The sequence below is a fragment of the Elephantulus edwardii genome, unplaced genomic scaffold (genome assembly GCF_000299155.1).
Source record: "Elephantulus edwardii isolate Elephantulus edwardi_28Jun2011 unplaced genomic scaffold, EleEdw1.0 scaffold00009, whole genome shotgun sequence".
Taxonomy (NCBI): domain Eukaryota; kingdom Metazoa; phylum Chordata; class Mammalia; order Macroscelidea; family Macroscelididae; genus Elephantulus; species Elephantulus edwardii.
Window position 1 is genome coordinate 23,071,125 of NW_006399759.1, and position 12,602 is coordinate 23,083,726.

The following is a 12,602-nucleotide window of genomic DNA, read 5'->3' on the forward strand; positions in this document are numbered from 1 at the left end:
GTCAATTTTAGGACTAAGGTGTGCCTGATCCATGCCATGACATTTTCATTTGTATCATATGCATTTTAAAGTTACACAGTGGCTAAGAAAGACTCATGAATTTATGGCATTGAAATATGTTGACAAAGAATATTGACAATACCATGGACTACCAAAAGAAGTCTCCCCTTGAAGAAGTGAAATTTAAAAGCAAAGATAGTGCAATATTGACTCCTGTAATTTGGTCATGTTCTCAAGAGAAGTCAGTCACTGGAGAAAGACATGTTTGAACAAACGAAAGAAAGGAAGACCCTGCACAGGATGGGTTAACAGTAAACTGTGAAAATGGGCCTAGCCTTATCAGAGATTGTGGTAACAGCAGAGGACTGGGCAAGGCTTCCATCTGTTTTATGTCCCCCCACCCCCATCTCAACAGTACCTAACAGCACAACAGGGACTGCTGTGCAGTTTCTAGCACTCTACTCTTTAAAACTATGTTTCTGTCACTATAGTTGTTCTACGCCTGTTCCACCATCCTATGTTGGATTTGGGACCAAAAAAAGAAATTATCCCTTTGTTTCACAGGCCTTTGAGTAATAATAAAAATAGTCCTCAATGTGCTGTTCTTAATGAAGCACACCTGAAGTGCCTTTACATGAGGTCTTGAGAAGCCATATGGCGGGAATTCTTTTGGGTTTTCTTCAGAGGTGCTAAGTGTACTGTGCCTGCGTAAGGGATACACATTGGGACCACGGGGCAAACCAGAACACTATTTTCCAAAGACGATGGCAGTAATACCTCTGTTCCCACATACTAATGCTAGAATTTTGGAAAACCTGTTTAAGAGACGTAATCACATTCCGGCATGTTGGTGAAGACAAATGAAAGCGACTGGAACCCCAGGGTGGTCTACTCTGCTGGTTCAAGCCCGCCTTATTAATAAAGAGAGAAGGTTAGGCTTCCCCCACCACCTCTCCCATACGCACTTCCTCTCTCACAACTCAGCTCGGTGGACCCAAACTAGGCTTCACTTCCCAGCCACTCCCCTCAGAAACACAGCCGCCAACGCATTAACACAGGCTTAAGACAACGCCTAGCCTAACGAGGGGGAGAGGGAGACTTGCGGCTGTGCTGCCCCCTACAGCCCGCACACTAACATTGGGCGCAGGCGTTGTCCCCTAGAGCATGCACATTAACATCGGCTTGTGCAGGTGCTGCCCCCTTACAGCCCTCACATTAGCATCCATTAACATCGGCATGTGCAGGTGCTGCCCCCTACAGCCCGCACGTTAACATCCATTAACATCGGCTTCTGCAGGTGCTGCCCCCTACAGCACGCACATTAACATCGGCTTCCGCAAGTATCCCTTGTGTCCTAAAAGAAGGAAAGACTGGGTTCACCTGGTTAGACGCAAAAGCTTTGTGCCAGGAAAACAAACTTTTCTTTGTTCAAAGCATTTTGAAGCCTCCTGTTTTGACCTAACAAGGCAAACTCGACGACTTAAAATGGATGCTGTGCTCACCATTTTTTTTTTTTTTACTTTTGTACCCATATAAATACTATGAAACTCAAAACAAGAACTCTTTTGGAAAAAACCAGCATTTGTACTTCAGCAAGATCACCTAAAACAAATATTAGTATTCTGCAAGTATTACTTGAACACAGTTACGCCTTTTAGGAGCCCTGTGGAGGCAAAAAAAGAGGATCATTAACCTGGAAAAAGAAATTGCAAGCTTAAAAAATGAAAATTTGCCTACAAAAAATTCAGAAGACCCAAAATCTGTGTAAGTTTTAATTAAAAATAAATCAAGTAATAAAGAATAAAGATTTATCTAACAATTTAAAAAAAAAAAAAGAACGCAGTGCAACTAGAAGATGGATCAAAGCCACATGCTTGGTGAAGAATTTAGAAGCAGTAACATATTACCCAAGAGCACCTCAGAGCGCATTTTACCAACTGCCTTAAGCAATCTTCCTTTGGAAAATTTCTAGATGTTTGAACAAGACAAAACATTATCAATTCTCTAAATCTCAAAAACCAAAAATACCTTCCTTTAAGATTAACTCGCAAAGTTATAACCGCCCTTCATTCCATTCTGAGGTAAAGATATTTAAGACAAGGTTAAGATCTGTTGTTCATAGAGTCACTGTGAGTCATAGAAGACTCAGCAACACCTGACAACAATGCTGAAATTGGGTTAATAAAATTTTACTTGAAGTAACATTTATTACTGTATAACTTATGAAGACCTAATTACAAGACAATAGGATGGACAATTTTTTATAAGGCTATTGAAAATGAATGAAAGTGCCTTACGTGAAAATTACTTATTTAAAAATTTTGTTAGAAAATTGTATGTTTGCAGAGTGGTTTTTGTTCTGGACTGCTAGGAAAGCAAACAGGTTTGTTCTCGAGAGGGTGAAGCAGTGCTGCTCCTTGGAGGCAAGGATTCTAAAGCTTCGTCTGACATACTTTGGACATGTTACAGGAGGAACCAGTCCTTGGAGAAGGACTTCATGCTTGGGAGGGAGGAGGGACAGCGCAGGAGAGGAAGACCGACCCTCGATGAGATGGATTGATTCAGTGACTGGGGTAATAATGGAGGCAGGTGTGTCGGAGATGGTGAGATGGGCACAGAATAGGGCAGAGTTTTAGGGCTGTTATACATAGGGTCGCTATGAGTCACAGGCGACTCGACGGCACATAACAACAACACAACAACAACTTTTTAAACTACTTTTGTAAAAAACGTCTAAAAAGGTGAGCTCTGGTGGCCTAGTGACAAGAAGCTGCACTGCAATCCCAGAGGTGAGCAGTTCAAATCCACCAAATGATCTGCTGGAAGAGGAACAATCTCCTCCTGTACCAGTCAGATCCGATTTGATGGTGCACACACAAAAATAATAATAATAATGATAATAATTTTTTAAAAAACCTCCAAAACTGGTCTAATAAATAATATGTTTAATACTAGGGAAAATAATTTTTCCTATACCTAAGTTGGGATATCTCATTCTAAGTAAGATATTCTTAGTAAGTCAAGTAACCAACATTAAATAAGACCTTGGAAAATTGCTAGGTTTTATATTCATTAAATTACTGTCACTGTGATTTGGAGAATTTATAGAGGAAAAAGAACTGAGGACAGGGCAAGTTATTTTATTTAATATTTTGTCTTTTTTAACCAGTAAAATTGATAAATCCCTTAAACGAAGGTTTTAAGTTTTAAGATTTTAGTTTGTAAAATATTTTTTAATGTTAACGCTCACATTTTCCAAAATAAGACCTCAAGTTCCTCAGAGTAGTAAAAACTGATAGCTCTAAAATGTGTTGTATGGTAATGCAAATTTCAGGATTTAGTTTTTACATTAATTAATAATGTATACTCCTCTTTCCCCCCCATTATATTAAAAGTATTCTATGTCCAATTAAAAAAAAAGATGTAATAATTTTCCCTTTTTATTAGAGTAGTTCTTATGATTTACTTGTTAACAACCAGTGCTGGAGAAGTGATAATTTATGATTTTTAATTTAGATCACAAAAAATCATGACATTTTCAACTTCGTTCCAGGAATGTCTGTGTTGGAACCTTACATCACCATGTATGTTGTAATACTGCTCTGAAGCTGCCATACCATGAGGAAGGACAAAATAGTCCATGTACAGAAGCCCTGAGACTACAAGAAAGAAATTGTTGTTGGGCACCGTCAAGTCAAGCATGACTTATAGCGACCCTATGAAGAACAGGCCTGAACCCTGTCCTGTCCTGTGCTATCCTGTGCCATTCTCTCAATCTCTGACACACTCAAGCACATTGCTGTTTGTCACTTGTCAGTCCACTTGGGTGAATGTCTTCCTCTCCTTTGCTGTACCTCCTTTGCAAACATGACGTCCTTTTCCAAGTAATAGCCATTTTAGCAAGAAGAAAGAAGTATGTGAGACAGTATGTTTTATCAGACCCTGGCTACTCAAGACTCCTGTTTTAACTTTGCTATCATCCGATTTTAGCGTCATGGAAGATCCCAAGCCCAAATCATACAGGTGAGCTCTTCTCAAATGTTATGTCTCATAGAATCAATGAAAAAGAATAATGCTTCTGTTCTTTTAAAGCATTAGATTTTGGGGGTAAGTTGTTTCAGAGCAATAGTAATTAGACCACTCTTCTTTGCACCCACCCTGAGAGACCATTATGTGATGCTTGCTTTTATTGTCTTTTTTTTGTTTGTCCTGCGGGAATGCATTTTCCTGAAGACTAAGGTGCACCTGATTCAAGTCTTGGTGTGTGTTTTTTCTTTTTCAGTCACTTGCTGTGCAGCTGAGAGATGGACAATGAATTATGATAGAATTGATACCTTTGAGTTGTGCTGGAGAAGGGTCCTGAATGAACCACCAAGAGAACAAACAGGTATGTCTTGGAAAAGGTGTAGCCAGAGTGCTCCTTAGAGGCCGAGGTGGTGAACTTTCATCTCACATACTTTGGTTGGGCGTATTGCTAGGGAAGGTTCTTCCTTGGAAAGGGACATCATGCTTAGAAAGGTAGAGGGTCAGCAAAGAGGAAGAGTCTCAACGAGGTGGGCTGACACAGTGACTGCAGCAATGGGCTTAAGTGTCAGAGATAATGAGGATGGCATAGGATAGGATGGAGTTCAGGTCTGTTACTATATGGTCACTAGGAGTTGTACTCGATGGCACCTGACAATACCAACAACATATAATAGGTCACATTGTTCCTTCCACCCCACCCCACTGAACTATTTAAAAATATGCTTCCTGCTGCTGTGTTGCTTCCAGCTGTGTCAAATGTGTCAGGATACACACACATATTTTTCTTTTCCCATTCCTCTAATAAAAACCCATTGCTTCTAGTACTTCAAGTACTAAGAACTTCCATGGACATCCTGAGGCATGTCCTTGATGACACTCTGTGACAGTTTGGGGACAACAGACCAAGAAGTGAAAATATTGGGCATGTGTATGCTAATATTAACTAATCAATGCTGATTGTTTGCCAAGATCCCTGCACCCGTCCAGTCTACCATCAGTGAGGGCTAACATGCCAGATGACCCATACCATACTGGCTGATCCAAATTCTGTATATATATTTTATTTATATAAAGAACTAAGGTGTTGGCTAGAGAGTTTGTTTTCAAAAAATGCCTCGAACATCAACATCATACACTTCCTCCCATCACTAAGGCCTTTGCTCAAATGTCACTTGCCACTCTATTACCACTGCTATGTCCTCTAACCTTCCAGCCCTCTCATCTTGCTATGCTTTGCTTTATAATTCTTATATTTATTTCTGTGTGTTTGCTTACTATCTGTTTCCCCTTACATGAATGTTCTTGGAACCCTATGATCGGTGAACATTTATTATGAATTATCAGAGCCTAATTAGCCAAATGCCATTCTAAGGAGACTCAAGTCTTCCCTGTTCATGCTTCCGCCCCAGCCTCTTAGTGACGGACTACTGGGAGGCAGCGTTTGATGCTTGGTTTCCCATTTTCTGCATTTTGGATATTTTCATCTTGCAAAGTCAGCAAGCACAGGGCTTAAGGACCCCAAGACATTCTATTAGCACATTGGCCTGTGTTCTCTGGGAGCGCAATTTGACTTTCAGGGTTCAGGTGCCACTGGTGCCCTAAGTGCTGTTGAGAAGTTTGCTTGGTCACAATTTCTTGTTGAATGGATTAATAAAATCATTAGCCTCTGGTCTCATCTGGACCCAAAAACAGAGAAAGGAAGAATAAAAACTATTTGAATTCGTAATATATGACATTTTAGTTATTACCTGATAATATTAGTTCCATAGAACATTGACATTTAAATTCATTAAATTAAATAATCCATTCATTTATTCACACTAGGCACATTTGAAGTGCTCAGGCATCCCATGGAGCTAGTGATCAGTATAGATACTGAAGAGCATCGCCATCAGGGCAGAAAGTTCACCTGGACAACACTGTATAGAGTTTGAAGTTCCCTGAGCAGTCTATGAAAAGGCAAATTTGCCCTTAGAGGTCTTGATGGAATTTCTTTTGCTTTATTTCCTTAAGGGAAAAAAATTTCCATTTTGTTCCCTCATTAAGAATAACATCCAGTACACATTTGCTTTGGAAAGACTGAATGAAGTTGTCTTGCCTGCTGACTTCTGGAGGGGCATTTCTCCGCTTCCTACATGCACTTTCCGCGGAGTTGTCTGGGACACAATGTGCTGTTAGCACCAAAGTAACTTTTCACTGTCTTATAATAAGCATGTTTTAAGGATGCATGAGTCTTGTGTTTTCTTTAACCTTCACCTGCCATATTAATTGTCCCTCTTTGGAAGGCTAGGTTAGAGTTGGAAAATGGCTTCATTCCCTTTTGTTGTCATTTACCCTTCAAATTCCAAAGGTGTGTGTTTAAGAGTAGGTTTCATAAGATTTTAAAAGAAGGCCTTGATATTCATAAGCCTCTCTTTCCAATTTAAAAGCAAGAAATACGAATTTGGGGGAAATGTCAAATATTATAAATTTATTTGGGATATCAGTTGCAACCACATTGCGAACTTTTGAAAATTCAAACAGAATACACTTCCATCTTAACTTTTTACTTTCAATAAATAATATCTTTGTGTATATGTATATATAGATAGATATATTTAATGAATCATTTTAGCGGTGTTTTTAAGTTTTATACTGCATTCATCCAACACAGCTCTTTCCAGATTGATAGGATGCAAATGAGGTAAGAATTAAGGCAAACCTAAAAGGCATGCAAATGTACATTTATATTCACTGATAATACAAGCTCTTGTGTGTGGACCAGACACAGAAGCCAAGGGCCCCTTTTCCCCACTGTCCAGTACTATTTTACAGGAGGATGGTGACACAGCTTATAATTTACATTACCGTAGGGGTCTCAGTGCCACTAACATTACGTAATCAAAGAGACACGAGCATTAGCAAAACATGAACAAGAAATCATATAACTCTTTGCAGCACATTTCTGCCCAGGCTTTGGAGGAAGAGGGGTTCTTATGAAATGATATTACACATATCACATTGTGGCAGGTCAGTTTGTTTGTTTGTTTGATAACATATGCTTTTAAAATTCATTAGCAAATGACATTCTCATGCACACAAGTGTTTCAAACACAAGAAGCAAGTCCATTTATAGGTAGTCCAAGCAAGTGTGTGTGTGTGTGTAGCTGCAGACTGAATGGAACATTGAGACTTTTGTGGAGTCCATAGTGTTGGCATCAGCTCATTTCTGGATGTCACACTGCAGAAGTAGTACAATGGAAGGGTCGCTCTTTGCAGCTTCTTTGAATTCATCCAGTGTAATCTGGTCATCTTTGTTCTTATCCATCTTGCTGAAAATCTTGTCTACCCGCTGCTCAGGTGTGAGACCATCTTCATTCATTTTCATCATGATCACAGTGCCCACCATCTTGTAGATAGCCTTGGGGGGAAAAACACATTATGATCAGAAACCAGTCAGAAAGAGAACTCTTGTTTCCCCTCCATGTGACTGTATTCTCTTTCTCCTCCATTCCTCAATATACATGCATCTCTTGAAGGTGTTCCCTCTCCCTAGACAAGCATCAGCTCCTGGACTGCAAGTTCCCATAGTGCCTCATCCTCAGAGGTCATCGACCACTTTACTAGAATAATTGGTTGGTCATTCCCAACAAATGTGCTCTACAAGGCTAGGAACGATGTGTGTTTGGCTCACTGCTGTAACTTCGTGGTTAGGCACAATGCCTGACACATAGCTGCCCTTCAAGTAAATATCAATGGAAAAGAAAACAAAACCATTCTAGAACATGGTATGTGGGGGGAGAAGGACCTAGGTCACATTAGGTATTGACGAGGTACAGAGGTAGAGAGAGGAAAACATGAATCACACCAAGTTCTAGGATATGATGAAAAGATTGAAGATTGAAATTTATTTTGAAACATTCTTAAAATTATTCTAAAAAGAAAGTGACATACTAAAATGTATTTGAGTCATGTTACAAATGATATATAGGCTTTTTTTTTTAAAATAACTCCCTTGTTTCTGGCTGGAAGAAGTGGGTAGAAATAGTAGCTCACAGGTTAGATGAAGATTAATGGAAAGAAAAAAGGATGAGTTCCATTTTGAACACTGAAGGGTCTGAGGTGCAGATGATAGCCAATAAAACCTTTAAAAGAAGCAAACTATTATAATTTCTGATCATGTAGGCACTAGCAGATGGGGTCCAACTTAGCCGAGAATACAGAAAGGTATTTGGAGGAAAAGCAAAGACTTCATATAAGATCTAGAATTTAGTTAAAGGGACAAATGGAGTATGTATATCCAAACTGCCCCTCTCACCATGCTCCTTTAAAAGGTAATATTAAAAGGGTTTCAGTGAGACAGTAGCTATTAAGATGGCTAGCAATACAAACACACTAATTATAAAGCTAGAGTAAGAATTGTGAACAACAGAGGCTCATCCTGGCCCTCATCTAGTTACTCATGCAATGACAGGGTCTTGTAAACCATATCCAAAGCCTCTGGGAGATGCAAATGGCTAACCACTTAACTGGTAACCAGTTGAGACCATTTTTTAAGTATTTCCTGTGTGAGAAGAAGTATGCTGAGTGTTTTATAGACTATCTCATTTTATCACTACCACAGCTTTGTGAGGTAGGTATTTATTATGTTTATTTTTTCATGAAAAGATGGAATCTTTGTTGCTCCAAGTCCCACAAACCAGAAGGTGGAGAGCCAGCGTCCTGCCCATCATGGAGAATTGACTGGTATGGGACTTGCTTTCTCTTTGTAAACTGGGAGACTAGACAAAAATGAAAAGAAAGTGGTTTTCCGACGCCACAGGAGGAGTGCAGCTCTGATTCCTGAGGAAGAAGAATCACCTCAGCTTTCTGCCTGCAGGCCTTTCCTGACTGTAACACAGGGAGGGTGATCCTGAAGATCATGGTGGCTTTGTTGTGTCCCGTGGAGTCAGAACCAACCTATAGCTGACCTTTCAGTGGGTTTTCAGAGGCAGTTAATTACATGGGAGGAGATTGCTCATCCTTCTTTGGCAGAGCGGCTGGTGGATTTGAACCACAAATGTTTGTGCTGGCAGCACGATTCCTAACCTCTAAGTTACCAGAGCTCTCATTGACTTGAGGAGACGAAAACCAAAGTTTGGAAAGATTGAGTTAGCTAAAATTAGCAGAGCAGAGTGACAGACAGGAGCAAACTGTGTAGAGAAAGAGCTCAAACAGCCTGATTGGGAGTCTTCTTGAGTCTTTGGCCAAAGATTAGACTGTGGTCAAATATGTAAAATGCCATAAAGGAGTTTCTGAACAATAAATTGAGCATACTCAGAACAGTTGGAATGAAAAAAAACCTCACTGATTACCTCGGATATTCATAGTGGGACAATTGCTCCCTTTCTCTTCCAGTCCTTGGAGAGGGACATGGTGCCTGGAGGAGTGGAGGGACAGTGCAAGAGAGGAAGCTCATCAGTGAGATGGAGTAACTTAGTGACTGGGGTAATGTGGGTAGGTGTGTCAGAGACAATAAAGTCAGCTCAGGATTGCTATGAGTCACAAGCAACTTGTTAGCACTTAACAACAACAACACAACAATAAGCCTTGAAAAGCTTTGTATACTCACTACCTCTAGAGCCCCTACCCTTATTCTCTTGAATCTTCTCTATAAGAATGTTGCCCCCACAGGATATTAACAGACATTTCACCAAAGAAGACATTCAGATGGCAAACAAACACATGAAGAAATGTTCAAAATCCCTAGCTCTAAGAGAGACGCAAATCAAAACAACTATGAGATATTATCTCACGTCAGTAACAACAGCAAAGTATAACAGAACAGCAAACATCAAATGTTGGCGAGGTTGTGGAGAAACTGGAACCCTAATTCACTCTTGGTGGGAGTGTAAAGTGGTGCAACCACTATGGAAGGCTGTATGGCACTTTCTCAAAAAGTTGCAAATGACCCAGCAATTCCACTATGGGAATATACCCTAAAGAAATCAGAACCACCACTTAAGTAGATATATGCACACCCATGTTTATTGCTGCTTTGTTCACAGTAGCAAAGAGTTGGAAACAACCTAAGTGCCCATCAACAAAGGAATGGATAGAGAAGCTCTGGTATATTCACACAATGAACTACTATGTTGCATTGAAAAACAAGGAACTCATGAAATATTATACAAAATGGGTAACCCTGGAGGACATTATGCTGAATGAAATATCTCAGTCACAAAAGAACAAATCTCAATGAGTCAACTATACAAGTTCTTAATTCCAATACTTTTCAAGTTTCCAAATCTGTCAGTTATTACTACTATTTTTACTTTTAGTGGCTTAGTGCTGTCAGTTCAAAGGCATATGGTTCAAATCCACCAGCTACTCCACTGGAGAAAGATGGGCAATCTCCTCCCATTCGATTTACTGCCTCTGAAAACCCACTATAGGGTCATCTAGGAGTCAGTCCTGACTCAACACTCAACAGTACTTAACAGCATCAATAGTATTCTGTCACCCACCTGCCAGTTTGCCATGCTGTGGTGGCTTGCGTGTTGCTATGATGCCAGAAGCTATGTTACTGCTATTGCAAATCCCAGTCAGGTCATTCAGGGTAGACAGGTTTCGGGGGAGCTTCCAGCCTTAGACAGACTAGAAAGCATGCCTCTCCATCCACTTCTGCAAAAATGGGCTTTGAAGCCCAAATAAGACTATTGTCTGAGATAGTGGTGAAAGAGGAGACTTTCAGGTTGGAAAGCACTCTAAATAAATATGACAGATCAAGCAGGGCTTTGTTCTGCTGTCCATTGACAAGAGGAGTTGGAACACATTTACTTGATGATAACTAACAGCAAAAACACCAGTAGCAGCTCACATAATTGCATGTTTCCCCACCTTCTCTCCTTGAAACAATTTGTCTTTCCCTTCCAGAACCAGCCTAATTCTCAATGTTTTTGCGTTGGGTTTTTTGTTTGTTTGTGTTTTTTTTTTTAACTTTTAGCTTATTAGCATTTTTAAATCAGTCTCATTTATTGTTTCCCCCCACCATGTTCTTGACTTCTAAGCATTGCAATGCTGTAGGGTTCAGTCCTTTGCAAACATCTGTTTATACTCCTGTGATACCTGCTTTCATTGATTTTAAGTATCTGAGAAATTGCCAGCACAGATAGGGCTGGGATTCATTCAAAGCCCCACCAGTCAGAACGGAGCGACCACACTAAACACACAAGCCCTGCAGAGAGTCCAGAATGATCCTGCCTTGTAAGAGGGCTAACAATCCTTAAATAAGACTTCTCTAGAGATGATCCTTAACCACGCTTAAAGAAAAGCCTTTAAAAGATCAAGCCAAATGCATTTAACTGCCTGCAAAATCAAATCTCAGCACTCAAAATGAAAACAACACAAAACAGAGCCTGTAATGTAACATTCACAAAGTCCAGGTGACAATGAAAAAAAACAGTTCACCTGCCATAAGTAGGAAAATGTCAATCACCACTTTAAAAATCAGCTAATAAAAGCTTCTCTAGAGTATATTCTGCTCAAAGGAGAGAGGAGAGGGGAGCTGGAAGTGATGGGGACAGAGTAACTGTAGGTCTATCCTCAAGGAAGAGAAAAGCAATGGCTGGGGGTCAGGAGAGAGCCGGTGCTGTCTGTCAGGCCTGGTGTTAGTGTGAACACTCAGAGCTGTATCTTGATGTCCTTCTTGTGAGCATAAATAGCTTCACAGAACATCTGTGACCAGGATGAAACAATGAAAATGCAAGGCTGTTCTGTAATTGTGTGTGAATACACTAAACCACAAAATATTAAATATGCCCTTCCCACTGATATGAGTAACAGTCACTGTTTAACAGTCAGAGCTCCATCCTCTATCTAGTCTGCCCTCCTAGACCAAATTCTGAGACTGCGTAAGTGTGAGATACCCAATCATAGAATTGTTCCTACTCTCTAAAAGTACCCAACCAAAACCAACTTCTGCTTCCTTGTTGTTGTGTATCTTCAAGTCGGAATCGACCCATAGCTAAACCTCCAGTGGGTTTGCAGGGGCATTTAATCTCACAGGAGGACTCTGCCTATTCTCCATGGAGCAGCTGACAGATTCTAGCCACTTGCCTTTGATTGCAGTTTAGCTTCTTGCCACTAGGCCACCAGAGCTCCCTGCTTCCATGTTGTTGTTATGTGTCATTGAGTTGCCAGCAATTCATAACAACCCTAGGTACAACAGCTCTGAAACCTTGCCTGTCCTGGACCAATCTCATCATCTCTGACAGACCTAATCCCATTTCTTCAGTCATTGCATCAGTCCATCGTATCCTGGATCTTCCTGTCCTGCCCAATCCCTCTACCCTTCCAACCATGATGTCCCTCTCCAAGGACTGGTCACTCCTGGCCATATACTCAAAGTATGTGAGATTGAGCCTCAAAATCCTTGCCTCCTGATTTCATCCTCTCTAGGAGAGACCTGTTTGTTCTCCTGGCACTCCACAGTATGCTCAACAATTTTCTTCAGCACCACAACTCAAAGGCATCAATTCTTATTCTATCCAGGAAGAGTGCAAACAGTCATTGCAAAGACAGAAGAGGAAGAAAAGACCAAAATGGATGTCAGAAGA

General features: G+C 40.4%; 1 protein-coding gene and 1 pseudogene across 2 annotated transcripts in view; one reads left to right on the plus strand and one right to left on the minus strand.

The window, feature by feature from the left end:
• Window positions 1-1,272: 1,272 nt before the first annotated feature.
• LOC102847647 lies at window positions 1,273-2,038 on the plus strand (annotated as a pseudogene).
• A 5,190-nt stretch (window positions 2,039-7,228) lies between these two features.
• Window positions 7,229-12,602, minus strand: part of VSNL1 (visinin-like 1) — a 114,532-nt gene continuing 109,158 nt past the window's right edge. For both annotated transcript variants that reach the window (XM_006880662.1, XM_006880661.1), the window contains one exon: window positions 7,229-7,426. In XM_006880662.1, coding sequence (XP_006880724.1) covers window positions 7,229-7,426 — 198 coding nt within the window. The remainder of the gene's footprint in view (window positions 7,427-12,602) is intronic.